The sequence below is a fragment of the Mus caroli genome, unplaced genomic scaffold, assembly GCF_978045245.1.
Source record: "Mus caroli unplaced genomic scaffold, Mus_caroli_1 scaffold_7, whole genome shotgun sequence".
In the NCBI taxonomy this organism is placed as follows: Eukaryota; Metazoa; Chordata; class Mammalia; order Rodentia; family Muridae; genus Mus; species Mus caroli.
The window spans coordinates 111,555,123-111,568,642 of NW_028227262.1; the positions used below are offsets into that span (position 1 = coordinate 111,555,123).

Sequence of the window (13,520 nt, forward strand, 5' to 3'; positions counted from 1 at the left end):
CTGATCTGTTTTCATCAGCCAGAGCCGACTGCAGTCCAGCTTCAGCGTACCCTCACTCAGATTGAAGGGTCACCTGGGATCTAGCTGGGCTGGTTTGGAGCCTGAGGGTCTGCACTTCTTACAGCCTCCCAGGTGATGTTGACAAGATAAAAAGATGCTTGCTGCCAACAGTCCACAGGTTACCGGTGAGAAGGCTCTTCCCTGAAGCTACACAGTTATTGCTGTTAAGTCTATAAGATAATTGCTTCCTCTACCCTTGCAATTAATATTTAAGCCTGCTTGTTTTTCACTCCCAGAAGCCAAAAGTCTGTAATCTTCCAGAGGAGAGGCTGAAACATTTATCTTAAGTTTCATTTGATTAAAAAAATAGTTAAAATAAAATAGAGAATAAGGGAAAAAAAACCCACATATTTATCCGGTGAGGAGATGCTAAGGTTATCCCAGGGTGAGACTTATCCAGTGCATCTGAAATGTGCTGACCCAACGGGATAAACTCAACCACATTATTTGTGTTGGGGGGTGGGGGGGGACTGTGTTCTGTGTTCATGCTCTTTCCTGTGAGTAACTAAAAAAGGTCCCCCCCTCAAATGCTCTCTAGTATACCAGTATATTTTAACTATCTTCTTTTATTTTTTTTAAAGATTTATTTATTTTATGTATATGAGTACACTGTCACTCTTTTCAGACACACCAGAAGAGGACATCAGATCCCATTACAGATGGTTGTGAGCCACCATGTGGTTGCTGGGAACTGAACTCAGGAGCTCTGGAAGAGCAGTCAGTGCTCTTAACCATTGAGCCATCTCTCTAGCCCTTAACTATCTTTTTGTATTGCTTTTCTCTAACCAAGGCAGTTATAATTATGTATTTATGTATTTTTTTGTTTTTGGTTTTTCAAGATAAAGTTTTTCTGTGTAGTCCTGGTTGTCCTGGAACTCATTCTGTAGAGCAGGTTGGCCTTGAACTCAGAGATCTGCCTGTCTCTCTCTCCTGAGTACAGTTATAATTTTATATGGAAATGATTTTTCTGCTCTCTCTCACTTAAAATAATAAGAAAATTTCTACCTATAATCCTGTGCATCCTTTATTCTTTGTGTGTATGTATGTGTTTTGGTAGAGTTTCACATGTCCCAGAATGACTTCAAATTGTCCATGCAGCAGAGACAGGCCTTGAACCTCTGATCTTTCTGCCTATAGTGCCCAAGTGCTAAGATCACAGGCATGGGCACCACACCCGGTTTCTATGGTTATTTTAAATTGTGGTGTTGAACTGCTACTTTAGAATTAGGTTTTGACAATGTAGTCATCATGGAGGGAGAGAGTATTTATAAAGGGACTATCTGGAGAAAGAGGATCATGGACGAAGGGTCACCTAGCAGGTGCCAGGAAGTCAGAATGGATACCTGATTCTAGCAGATCTAGAGACTAGATGACCTCAACGTTCAGGAAAAGGCCAGCAAGCTTCCATACGCGGAAGATGTTTGGAAATAGTGTAAAGTAGGCATTTGCAGAAATTCCAGAACACCTCTAACCTGTTCCTCTGAGAAGCCACCGAAGCGATCATGTGTACAGGTGCTACTGTGAAGGATGCTGGGTGACGGGACCTTCAGGATGTATCTCTGGACGCTTGCTTCTGGTTACCCTCCATGGTGTCTCTGCTCCTAACCTTTGGGTGGTTGTTTTGAGACAGTGTAGCTATCCTCAGGCCGGCTTTAACTCAAGACTTTCTTCCTCATCTTCTTAGTCCTGGGATTAAGCATGTGGAGTTTTACTTCTTAATGAATCAAATCTGTAAGACGAATCCAAGGAAGGAAGGCTCATTGGCTTGAAGAGTGTGTGACATTTTCATGACACTTTCTGGGCCTGACAAGTGGCATCTCTTTGAAGTGGCACCTGAGTCCAGGGTCCCAAGTGCTGTGATAAGTTCATTGGAACGTGTTTTATTGGTTTTCTTTATCCCTTCAAATGAAAAGCAGCGACAACAAGCTGATAGCATTGTGTCCGTTCATATTTGCATTGTTACAAACAAATTTTGTGTTTGCATTGCTGAGGTTTGAACCTAGGGCTTTTCGCAAGCCCAGTGGACCCTCAGCCACTGAGCTAGTTACACCCCCAGTCTGAAACATACTTTAAGCAATGGCTTTTGTGTGTTTCATTTGTTCCTTTGTTTTGAGCAGGGTCTCACTGCTTATCCCTGACTGCCTGAAACATTTAAGTTCCTCCTGAATGCTGGGATTAAAGGCGTGTGTACCACCACACCCGCCGGCCTACAGTGTTCTTAAGAGCACCTAGTCAGCAGCTGTGTGAGTCAAAACTTAGCCACAGCTTTCCCTTTGCTAAGTATCAGGCATAGACTAACCTGTAACATGCAGGTGTTTATAGCTGCTTCTGACGCCCTGCTAGCTACTGCTGTTTTGATACTTGGAATACCCGAGCCTCTCTTTGAGGTTTTTCCTTAGGTGTGAGCATGGCTCTTCTTCCTGGGGGTGAGAGCAGAATTAGATGCTCCTGTGGCCTCCTTGATTAGCAAGCAGTACCCCTATTACTTTGGGGCTTTCAGATTTTATAGTTTATGTTCTGCTAGGTATAGCTCAGTGGTGGAATGTTTACACAGGTCACCCACCCCCAACTCTGGGAAAGAAGGAAGGAAAATAATTTTTTTTCTGATATTCCAGAAAGAAGAAATTAAAAAGAATATATTCATCATATTTTACCAAGGAGAACAGCTCAGGCTGAAAATCAAGAAGATCTGTGACGGGTGAGAGACGGTCGTGTTGTCATGGTGACTGGGGTTGGATGTGGATAAAGAGTTGTGCCATGCAGAATGCCCGTGACTGGGCCCTCTTTGAAGTTGACTAGGACTTTAGAGTAACTTCCAGAAGATCATTTTAAATGATGCTGAAGACACAACGACTGTCAATAGTTGTGAGCATAGGAACAGGGAGAAGGTAACTAACCAGTTACCAAGGTAACAAAGTAGCGAGCGACACAGCCTGGTCCAGGTTATACCTTGTTGTTCTACTCTAGCTTGCTGCTTGAGTGGGCTGAATGGGAGGCACAGCATGGTGGTGGGGCACTTGCCTGACTGACATGCTGGAGACCCTGGATTTGATTCACGGACACCAAAAAACCAGCAAATAGAAAAGGAAAACGTAATCTCCATGGTCCAGCTCTTTCTGTAGAACAATGTTGATGTTACTTATGTTTGTGTGTGTGTGCTGTCCTGGGGATTGAACCCAGGACCTCATTCATGCTAGGAAGGCACCCTCCCCTTGCGGTATACACCAAGGCTGGCCTGAAATTCACTCTGAAGAAGCTTTGCGCTTGTAATCCTCCCGTCTCATCAGCCTTCTAAGTGCCGGGGGTTATAGGCAGGAGGCACTGTGCCCAGCTGTTGTGAATCATTTTCTAAGGACCACACAGGAGGCCGTTTCAGCCAAGGCTTAGCCATTTGAGTCAAGTGATGGCCTCATAGCAAAGGGATTGTAGAAGCTTTTCTGTAGTCACTCATGTGTGTCCTTTTTAATGTGTTTAACACAGGTTTCGTGCTACCATCTACCCCTGCCCGGAGCATGCAGCCGAGCGCAGAGAGATGCTGACCAGTGTCAACGTGAGGCTGGAAGACTTAATCACCGTGAGTGAGGGCTTCAGGCCGTGAGCCCATGGCCTCTATTTTTCCAATGTGGATCCAGTCCCCAGGCCCCTGCCTGGAATGTTTGCTATGCAATTCTGGTTGGAGCTGCAGCAGATTGCACAACTAGAAAGCAGCGTTCAGGGAGTGGGGGTTGGCAATTCTGCATGTCTGTCACATGCTGCTCACAGCTTAGAATGGACCACAACCCTCGTTTACCTCAAGGCAGCCGCCCATAGCTGATGAAAGGAGCCCTTCATGGCCAACCTTTGCCTGATGAGTCTGCAACCAACTTGTCAGCCAACTGAGTGGAACAACCAGTCTGCCCGTACCAAACTGTTACGCCGATTAACCACTGTGATGAAGATGCGCTGGAGCAGCAGCAGCACGGAAGCTGGCTGGTGAAGTCGGCTGGGACTGTATCTGATGGGATATTCTGTATAGGCACTGCTCATTGTAACTTTCCATGTGACAGTTTCTCTGCAGCCTACTCTATCCAGTGCTGTACTTATGGGACATAGGTGGCTGCTGAGCTCTTGAAATTTGGCTAGTTTCACTAAGGGACTGAATTTTGATTGCTATTTAAATTTTGTACACACACACACACACACGCACATGCATGTGTATATGTGCACATGTGTAGAAGCCAGAGTACAATTTCAATTTCAGATATTATCCCCCGGGATGCCACTTACCTTGTTTGAGACAGAGTCCCTGATTTCACCAGTTAGGAAGTCTGACTGGCCAGTAAGCCTCAGGGATTCTTCTGCCTCTACCTCCCAAGCCTTGGATTACAAGAATATCCCACAGTGCCCGGCACTTTTAGATGGGTTCTAGGATTGAACTCAGTTGTCAAGTGCTTTACTAATTGAGTCATTGCTTAATTCTTATTAAATCTAAATTCTCGTGGCTACTGGATAGGCCAGCACAATTTAAATCTTCCTTGTGTGGGTTTAGAAATTAGGTTATATTTATTCATTTTTAAATATTATTTATTTCGTGTATATGAACACGCTATTGCTGTCTTCAGACACACCAGAAGAGGCATCAGATCCCATTACAAATGGTTATGAGTCACCATGGGATTGCTGGGAATTGAACTCAGGACCTCTGGAAGAGCAGTCAGTGCTCTTAACTGCTGAACCATCTCTCTAGCCCCTTAATTACCCATTTTTGAGACTGGGTCTTGCTGTGTAGCCCTGGCAAAGCTACTACTATCTGTTATGCAATCCAGGCTTGTCCTGAGCTCATGCCAATCCTCCTGCTTCAGCCTTACTGATGGAGTTACATGTTTATGCCACCACATCTGCACACGTGTTTTAAAAACCTTTGGCTAGCAGACACTTTTGCTGTCCCAGAATGTGTGTATTTAATGTATTTAATGTCTCTGTTCCTTTTTAGCCACTGTCCCAGAAACTGTTTCCTTCAAGGGATTTCTTTCATGAAAACTGTGTGGGCCTCAGGAATGTACTGTGAGGAGGGTGGGAAGAGATAAGGCTGGCTGTGCTTATAGACAGTGGGGCTTGGGCATTGTCTTCAGGGATCTGGGAAGCTGTGATTGGCCAGATCCTCCCCCTCTGTCCCGCCATGCCCAAGGATGAATCTGAAACCCCACACCCCATCTGGCAGCATCTTCTGGCAGGGGGAGACAAATTATGAAAGCAGGCATGTATGGTTATGGGATCAAGTGACTGGCTGGCTAGAAGTCGGCTCAGCTGACTTCAACAACCAGTTTCCATGCTGCTGCTGTTCCTGAATATTCTCATCACAGACACACGTGGTGTCACTGGGCATAATGACCAACTGGGAGACAAAATGATCATATGATCTTTTCAGAGCAGAAGAACAGATGAACCCCCATTTTTGCCATTTTTTGCTAGAAGGATTTTTCTTTTTGAATTGTGTGTGTGTGTATGTGTGTGTGTGTGTGTGAGAGAGAGAGAGAGAGAATGTGTGTGTCTATGTGTGTATGTATGTATGTCTGTGAGTGTGTGTATATGTGTGTATGTATGTCAGTGTGTGTGTGTGCATGTGTGGGCACAAGTGTTAACGGCATGTGCAGGAGAGAGGACAACTTGTAAAAGTAGGTTCTTTCCACCATATAGGCTCTGAGATGCAAACTTAGGAAGTCAGGCTTGGCAGCAAGCAACTTTATATGTTGAGCCATCTCTCCAACCTGCAGGTGTGTCTTTCCTGGAGAGTAGACTGTGTTTATGTTAGGGTAAGCTTTGCTGTAAAGTCTGTGAACATTTCATCTGTGCCAGGTGGTCCTGTCTCCTGGTAATCCTCGGACCAGGCTGTATTATACCTCCCAATGACCTTTCAAGACCCACGTGCGGGCCTGTGTATTATAAGTCTTACGTTTACAATGTGTCTTTTATAGTATGCCACAATAGCCACATAAGAAAGGTTCCTGAAAAAGAAGACCCGATTTTATTTGTCAAAACATGAAGTCTAATTCTATCCAGTGACTATTACTCATGCCAAATTGCCAGTTCATGAGCTCTCTTAGCTTTTATGGACTGACTATCACAGAGACCCTTTGGTCTGTTTTGAGAACATTGTAACAAATGATGACAAATTGGATAGACAAATTGTCGTTGCTTCTCACACACAGTTCTTTCTGGGGGCCAGGGGGCCAAAATCAAGGTGCCACCTGGGCTGGGTTCTTGCTGAGGGGGCTTAGGGAGGAACCTTCCTGTTTTGTCTGGTGGCCACTGGACAGGATGCCCTAGGCTAGTGGACACACCATTATTATCAATGAATGCTTCCTACAGTGTGCTTCTTGTGTGCCTTAATCTCTAGATCCAGGGTCAGGCTAATCCAGCATGGCTTCATCTTAACTTGATACACAGTTTAACCCAAAGAGCTAGCAGGAGGGAGATCTTAGGGGAAAGGAAGATATGGTCTTTGCCTGTAAGTTCTAACCTTGGCTAGGGAAGACCATGCTCTTCTCAGGGCAGGGGAAGCCACTATGGCAGATGAACCCCCATTTTTGCCATTGCATCAAATACTCCCATGAGCGTTCATTGTTTTTCTGTTTTTGGTTCTGCTCAGGTCATTACCCAAACAGAGTCTCACCGACAGCGCCTGCTGCAGGAAGCAGCTGCCAACTGGCACTCCTGGGTCATCAAAGTTCAGAAGATGAAGGCCGTCTACCACGTGCTGAACATGTGCAACATTGACGTCACCCAGCAGTGCATCATCGCTGAGATCTGGTTCCCAGTAGCAGACACTAGACACATTAAGAAGGCCCTGGAGCAAGGCATGGTGAGAGGCAGGGGCAGCTGGGGATGGGAGGCAAGTCACATACAGCCTCCCCAGTCCCTTGCTTGTTCTTTCTGGGACTGAGAACTTCACAGGTGGCTTTGTGGTAGGACTGACTCTCTCTTGTACCTTCAGTACCTTTTTAAAAAATTGAGACCGTATTTCATGTATTCTTGGCTGGTCTCAAGCTCTCTATGTAGTTGAGGATAAACTTGAACTTCCAACTCTAAGCATACATTCCTACACTTGATTTCTATAGTGCTAGAGACCGAACCAGGACTTATAGAATGGTAGGCAAGCACTCTGCCGTCTGAGCTATGTTCCCAGCCTTCAATTCTTGACTCAGTGCAAAGACACAGAAGATAATCTGTTTTTTCTCTAGCAGTTGAAGAACAGGCAAATACATGTTGAGTGCTTATGTGCCGCCTCTCTGTCAGGTGTGGTAACAGGTATCACAATATGATTACGGGTGCTATCACCCTAGAGAGGTACAGGCTAGCCAGAGAGATGAAAACAACCAGGCCCATTGTATTAAGAGCTCAAAGGCACAGATGGCTCATCAGTGTGCCAGCCTCAGAGCTGAGGGCATGCACACACACACACACAGACACACACACAGACACAGACACACACACAGACACACACACACACACAGACACACACACACACACACACACACACACACACAGAGCTGATTGTTCATCTGCTACACAAACACACTTGATCCAGAGCCCCGCCCCCCCCCCCCCCCCCCCCGGATAAACATAGCCCTGCCACAGTAGACTTCTTAGAAAGAGAGATGGACAATACACACGCCCCTGAGTGCCCAGTCTCAGGCAGCTGTGCATGGTGGGTGAAGAAAGTGAGGGACATTGTGGAGAGAAACTGGTTCTAACCACCAGTTGTCCTCATCAATGAAAGAGTGAGCCCCAGCCCAAAAAGTGCCCGAGGGATGGCACTCGGTACTTGATAGGTGAGGATAATTGCATCATCCAAGCCCAGGCAAGACAGTGTCTCATGCCATGCAAGGCCTCACGGGACTATACTTGGGGCCAGAGTGAGCCACAAGCGGGAATGGGCTCTGTGGAGACGAGAGCTGGAGTTCCTGCTGGAGAATGTGATCACTTGCTTGGATCATGGCATGGGGTAATAGGATGGTGAACCCCATTGGGGTGAGGACTGGGGTGGAGGAAAGCTGATCTGACTGAGAGGGAGCCAGCTGGGAGATGGGAAGACTTTGGCGAGGCAGGTGGAAGCTCTGTGACACTGGAGACCCTGTCTCAGTGTAGAGTCATCCTGTGTCACAATAAAGCTAAGCTTCCTACGAGGCTGGCTAGAGCAGTTTCTTCAGTCCTCCGGGTTGTCACAGGCATTTTCCCACACAGGAGTGGAAGGCCTTGTGTGGGTAGGAGGCAGAGGGAAGCATGAAGATAGAACAGATCCTGGATACTGTCATCACCATCAACATAATCCCTTGTGGCCTCTGCCAGCCTCTGTGTCAGCTGCCATGGGGTGTGTATGAGAAGGAGTGAAGGCTTCAGGCCTTGCTGCTAAGGAGGTGACTCCCATTCCTCCTCAAGAACACAGTGAGAAACCACTCCATCTGCTCTATGACCTGGAACAGTTGCTTAACTCTGCTATGCCGCAGTTCCTTCATCTCTAAAATGGGTTTGCCTTGAGGTGTACCTCCTGACAACATCAGGGGAACCGAGACTAAACTCTTTAAAGACCTTTGTTGTTGGTATAGTCCCACTCAAAGCACCTCTGACGGTTGCCATGGTGATGTGGAGTGGTGGGATGGAGCGCACAGAGAATTGTGAGAGGTGGCTTTGAAATCTTAGTTTCCATGAGAAGTGGGTTATGAAGGTGGCAGTGGAGGATTAAGTCAACCTTGCACAGAAGCCTGCCCTCTGAGAATGTTTTGACTTCACTCGTTAGACCATAGGAAGCTTTGAAGAACAATGCCCTTGGTTTGTTTTATCCCAGACATGACTGGGCAGAGTGGGTGGGTGAAGTCAGCAGAAGAACTAAGGCTGGAGGGGATGGTGAGGCCCGACTAGGGTGGCAACCCATAGAATAGGAGCCAGGACTCCAGAGAGAGAAATACTGATCTGGAATGGTGGCCACTAAGTCAGACAGGACAGACCAGGAGTCTGAGGAAATGGAGGATCTGGGGAATGGCAGGGGACAAGGAGGACCTAGCTGGGGCAAGTTGGTGATTCACCTGTAGGCAGCTGGATTTTCTAGAGCTTTTGGGTCAGGAAAACCTACTGGGCAGTCAGAAAAGACATGTGGGAGAAAGCTTATGCCACCTTGAAAGATAAGGATGAGTTAGCAAAGTGGCTGAGTTTCTGAAGGAAAAGGTGGAGGAGGGAGAGTAGAGACCCTAGGGCTATGTGTGTGTTTGTGTGTGTGTGTGTACATATTATGTATATGTGCACACGCGTGTGTTGGGGATGGGGGAAGATGCCAGAGAACCAGGATGGGCTCCGCCTTTTTGATACTCTCATGTAAGAGATATTAGGTAAGCATTGAGATACATTTCCTTTCATAGTTCTCTGGAAGGTCAGGAGATGACCCAAGTTCATGTCCAGATCTTAGTGCCAGCAATCAGCTCTCCTCCATGCGCACTGGTCACTTTGTTCTTTCTGCAGGAACTCAGTGGCTCCTCCATGGTCCCCATCATGACAGAAGTGGAAACTAAAACAGACCCTCCCACCTTCAACAGGACGAATAAATTTACAGCTGGCTTCCAGAACATTGTTGATGCGTATGGCGTAGGTAGCTACCGAGAGATAAACCCAGGTAAGGATCTGGTGGCTCATACAATGGGGTAGCAAGGAATTGAAAATTACTAAGGTGTGCCTCTCAGTAGATGCAGGAGGCGAATCCAATTATACCATGACACTCGACGACTCATTTAATTTCCCGTATTGTCTTTTGTAAATGCTGACTCATGAAAGATTTGGTTTTTGTCTTTACCTGTCCTTGTATCTATATTTGTTTAGAGTCAAGGTCCTGTATGTAGCCTGGGATGGCTTTGAACTCAGGACTCCCATGTTTCCATCTCTGCACTGAGCTTACAGGTGTGTCATACCACACCTGGCTCTTTTAAATGGCAGCCAACCCTAGTTTTAAAAGAATTATTTATTTATTTTATTTATATGAGTATACTGTAGTTGTCTTCAGACATACGAGAAGAGGGCATCAGATCCCATTACAGATGGTTGTAGCCACCATGTAGTTGCTGGGAATTGAACTCAGGACCTCTGGAAGAGTAGCCAGTGCTCTTAACCACTGAGCCATCTCTCCAGCCCCCAACCCTAGCTTTTATCCGTCTCCAGGTCAGCCAGGACCCTTTAGCATCTTTACAATCCAGAAGTTATGGTGTGAGAAAGACAGGATACACAGGACTTTGGGTCAGCAGAATAGATCCTGAGTGCCTGGTGCTGTACAGTTCTAGTGGCCTGGTTAGTAAAATAGAGGGGTAGACCAGATGGACTGTAGCCACACAGAGAACAGTGCAGTTCTACAGCTTGAGTCTTCTCCAACTTGTGACCAATAATGCAGGGGCCCCATGGGGTTGCAATGCCTGTGGATAACTGTTGGTGCTGTGTCTGTAGTGGAGACAGACCAAAGATGGCGCTTGAAAGAATATAGAAGTTAGTGACAGGCTTCCAGTTCTGTCTCAGCTACTTTTATAACACTGGCCAAATACCTCTATAAACAGCTTCCTGGAGATGGGATTTGATTAGTACTTCCTGTTGCTGTGATAAAATGTAGGGAAGAAAGGCTTTATTTTATTTCTTGGTTCCAGAAAGAGTGTACGCTATGGCATGGTACACAACAGGCATGGTGGGCAGGCATGACAGTAGGACCAGGAAGCCGGGGATCACATTGTCAGCTGCACACAGGAAACAGAAAGAGAACAGGAAGTGGGACACAGCGATAAAGCCTAAAGCCCATGCCTCAATGACACAGTTCTTTCATCAAGGCTCCACCTCCTAAAGGTTCTACAATCTTCCCAAACAGCGTCATCAACTGGGGGACCCAGTGTCTACATATGTGAGCCTATGGGAACATTAGTCTTTCAGGCCACCCCAGGGAGGAAGGATGCATTATCTCCCAGCTTCAGAGGGCTCAGTCTAAGGCCGCTTGGTCCCTTGGGCTCAGAGCATCATGGTGGCAGGTTGAGAAGGAAAAAAGAGAGCTGAGAAATTGGGGATGTGGGAAGGGGTCGGGGCAAGGTAGAGTCTTGTCCGAGTTTGATTTCTGTTGCTGTGATCAACACCGTGACTAAAAGCAACTCGGGCAGGAAAGGGTTTATTTCAGCTTACAATTGTAGTTCATCAAGAAGGGTTAGAACTTGAGGCAGGAGTCTGGAGGCAGGAACTGAAGCTGAGACCATGGAGGGATGCTGCTTACTGCCTTGCTCCTCGTGGCTTGCTCAGCTTACTTTCTTATGTATCCCAGGGCCACCTGACCAGGGCTGCACTGATTCCTGGGCTGGGCCTTCTCACATTATTTAGTAATGAGAAAATGCCCACAGATTTGCCTACTAACTAAACTGATGGAGACTTTTTCTTCCCAGGATGACTTTAGCTTGTGTCAAGTTGACCAAAACAACCCAGAAACTAGCCAGCACAAGTCCCAAACAGCGATCTACTTCCTCAGATGAATACAGATCTGACCTATGTTGGAGGAACAGACACTGGAGGCCAGCTCAGGAACTGTCCCCTAGAGATGCCCCAGGCTGTAGCCTGGTGGTTTCCAATCCCTTATTTAGCAGACAAGGCCTGAGATCCTGAGTTCTACCTTTCACCCTCTCCTAAAGCCACCATCCGAGGAATCCATTAAGGGACTGACCGAGTGGTTAGACCAGAGACCTCAGGGTCTCATTCTCATCAGGAATCTAGTTCAGCAAGCAGGTCAAAATCAACTATCACAGTGGCATCTAACTTTGTGACAGGGAGAAGCTCCAATCACTGTATAAGACTTAGCGCTGGCATAAACCAAGAAAGGATAGCTGTGTTCACGTGTTAGCTCAAGCACATGGGAACCAAGCCTGGATTGTGTGGAGATGGTGGAGGAAAGACAATCAGGAAGGCTTGTGTAAACCTGCCAGCAGATGGGGAGGGGAGGGGGTTCCCTAGGGAAGACTTGGTTGAGTGTGGGGATCCATTCGGGGCCTCAGCTTCTGTGACTGTCACCCCTACAGCTCCCTACACTATCATCACCTTCCCCTTCCTGTTCGCTGTGATGTTTGGAGACTGTGGTCATGGAATGGTGATGCTGATGGCAGCCTTGTGGATGGTCCTAAATGAGAGGCACTTGCTGGCTCAGAAGAGCACCAACGAGGTGGGTGGTCCCAGCAAATGTTCTGGGAGGGAAAATGTTACAATGTAACTTCGAGGGGTCGTTTGATATAGCTCACGCCTTTAACCTGAGCCCTTGGGAGGAAGGGGCAGGAGGATCTCTGAATTCTTCAAAGCTACTCTGGCTGTCAGTTCCAGGACAGCCAGACCAAGATCTGAGACCCTGTTTTGAACAAAAGACAGACACAAAATGTATATGTGAGGGCCAGAGAGATGGCTTGGCACTTCAGAGTGCTAATGCTCCTCTATAAGAGCTGAGTGTGGTTCCCCAGCACCGGTCACTCTCTTGCTCCAGGGGATCTACCGCCCTCTTCTGACCTCCTCAGGCACCTGCACATGTGTGGCATGTGCTCACACAGATGCACACATAAGAAATAACTGTAAGAATCAATCTTTTTAAACATATGCATGTGATTGTCACTATAAGGAATAACATATATTTATAAAAATAACCCAATTCAACATAAAACTCTTAATCAGTGTGGGGTTTCTTGCTGTAGTGAACACATCTTTTTTTCTTTTTCTTTTTGTGACATTATAAGACATTGGCTTTTACTTTTTAAATTTTATTGATTTGTTTATTTATTTATATCCTTTTGAGACAGGGTCTCATCTATCCACACGTGGCTTCAAGCTCACTGTATAGTCAAGGATAACCCTTTACTTCTGAGCTTCCTGCTTCTACCTATGGAGATCTGAGATTGCAGGCATGCACTGCTATGCCAGGTTTATGCTGCATGCTAGACAAACTCAAAGCAGTGATTTTTGTTGATGGTTGAAGGTATTGGGGAACAAACCCAGGGCCTTGTGTGTGCTAAGGCCTATTACACCTGTTACATCATCATCATTGTCATCATCATCACCATCATCATTATCACCACCATTATTATCATATTATTATTGACAGGATCTCACTATATAATCGGAGCTAGTCTCAAACTCACAGAGATCTGCTTACTTCTTCCTCTGGAACGCTGGAATTAAACTGAGCCTCCTCTTAATATTTTAAAAACTTTCTTTACTCCGATTATAAAAGCAATATGTGTTAATTGTGTCAGATTACAGTCGAGAAACCTAGAGAAAGATCTTGATGAATGCTTTTGAATATATTTCCATTCTGTGTGTTTGTGCTTGTCTACAAATATGTACTTTTCAAAAATTGCCATGGAGAATCACACATTATTTGTAACTTCCTTTAAAACCTATCATATCGTACCATGAATATTTTGTTCATGGCAGAACTTTGA

General features: G+C 46.1%; 1 protein-coding gene across 6 annotated transcripts in view; it reads left to right on the plus strand.

Annotated features, from left to right (window-relative positions):
• The window catches only part of Atp6v0a4 (ATPase H+ transporting V0 subunit a4), a 76,899-nt gene that overhangs the window by 37,594 nt on the left and 25,785 nt on the right, over positions 1–13,520 (plus strand). For all 6 annotated transcript variants that reach the window (XM_085840731.1, XM_085840736.1, XM_085840735.1 and 3 more), the window contains exons 8-12: positions 2,676–2,758; positions 3,541–3,634; positions 6,689–6,901; positions 9,553–9,703; positions 12,117–12,256. In XM_085840731.1, the coding sequence (XP_085696857.1) occupies positions 2,676–2,758; positions 3,541–3,634; positions 6,689–6,901; positions 9,553–9,703; positions 12,117–12,256 (681 nt within the window). The remainder of the gene's footprint in view (positions 1–2,675; positions 2,759–3,540; positions 3,635–6,688; positions 6,902–9,552; positions 9,704–12,116; positions 12,257–13,520) is intronic.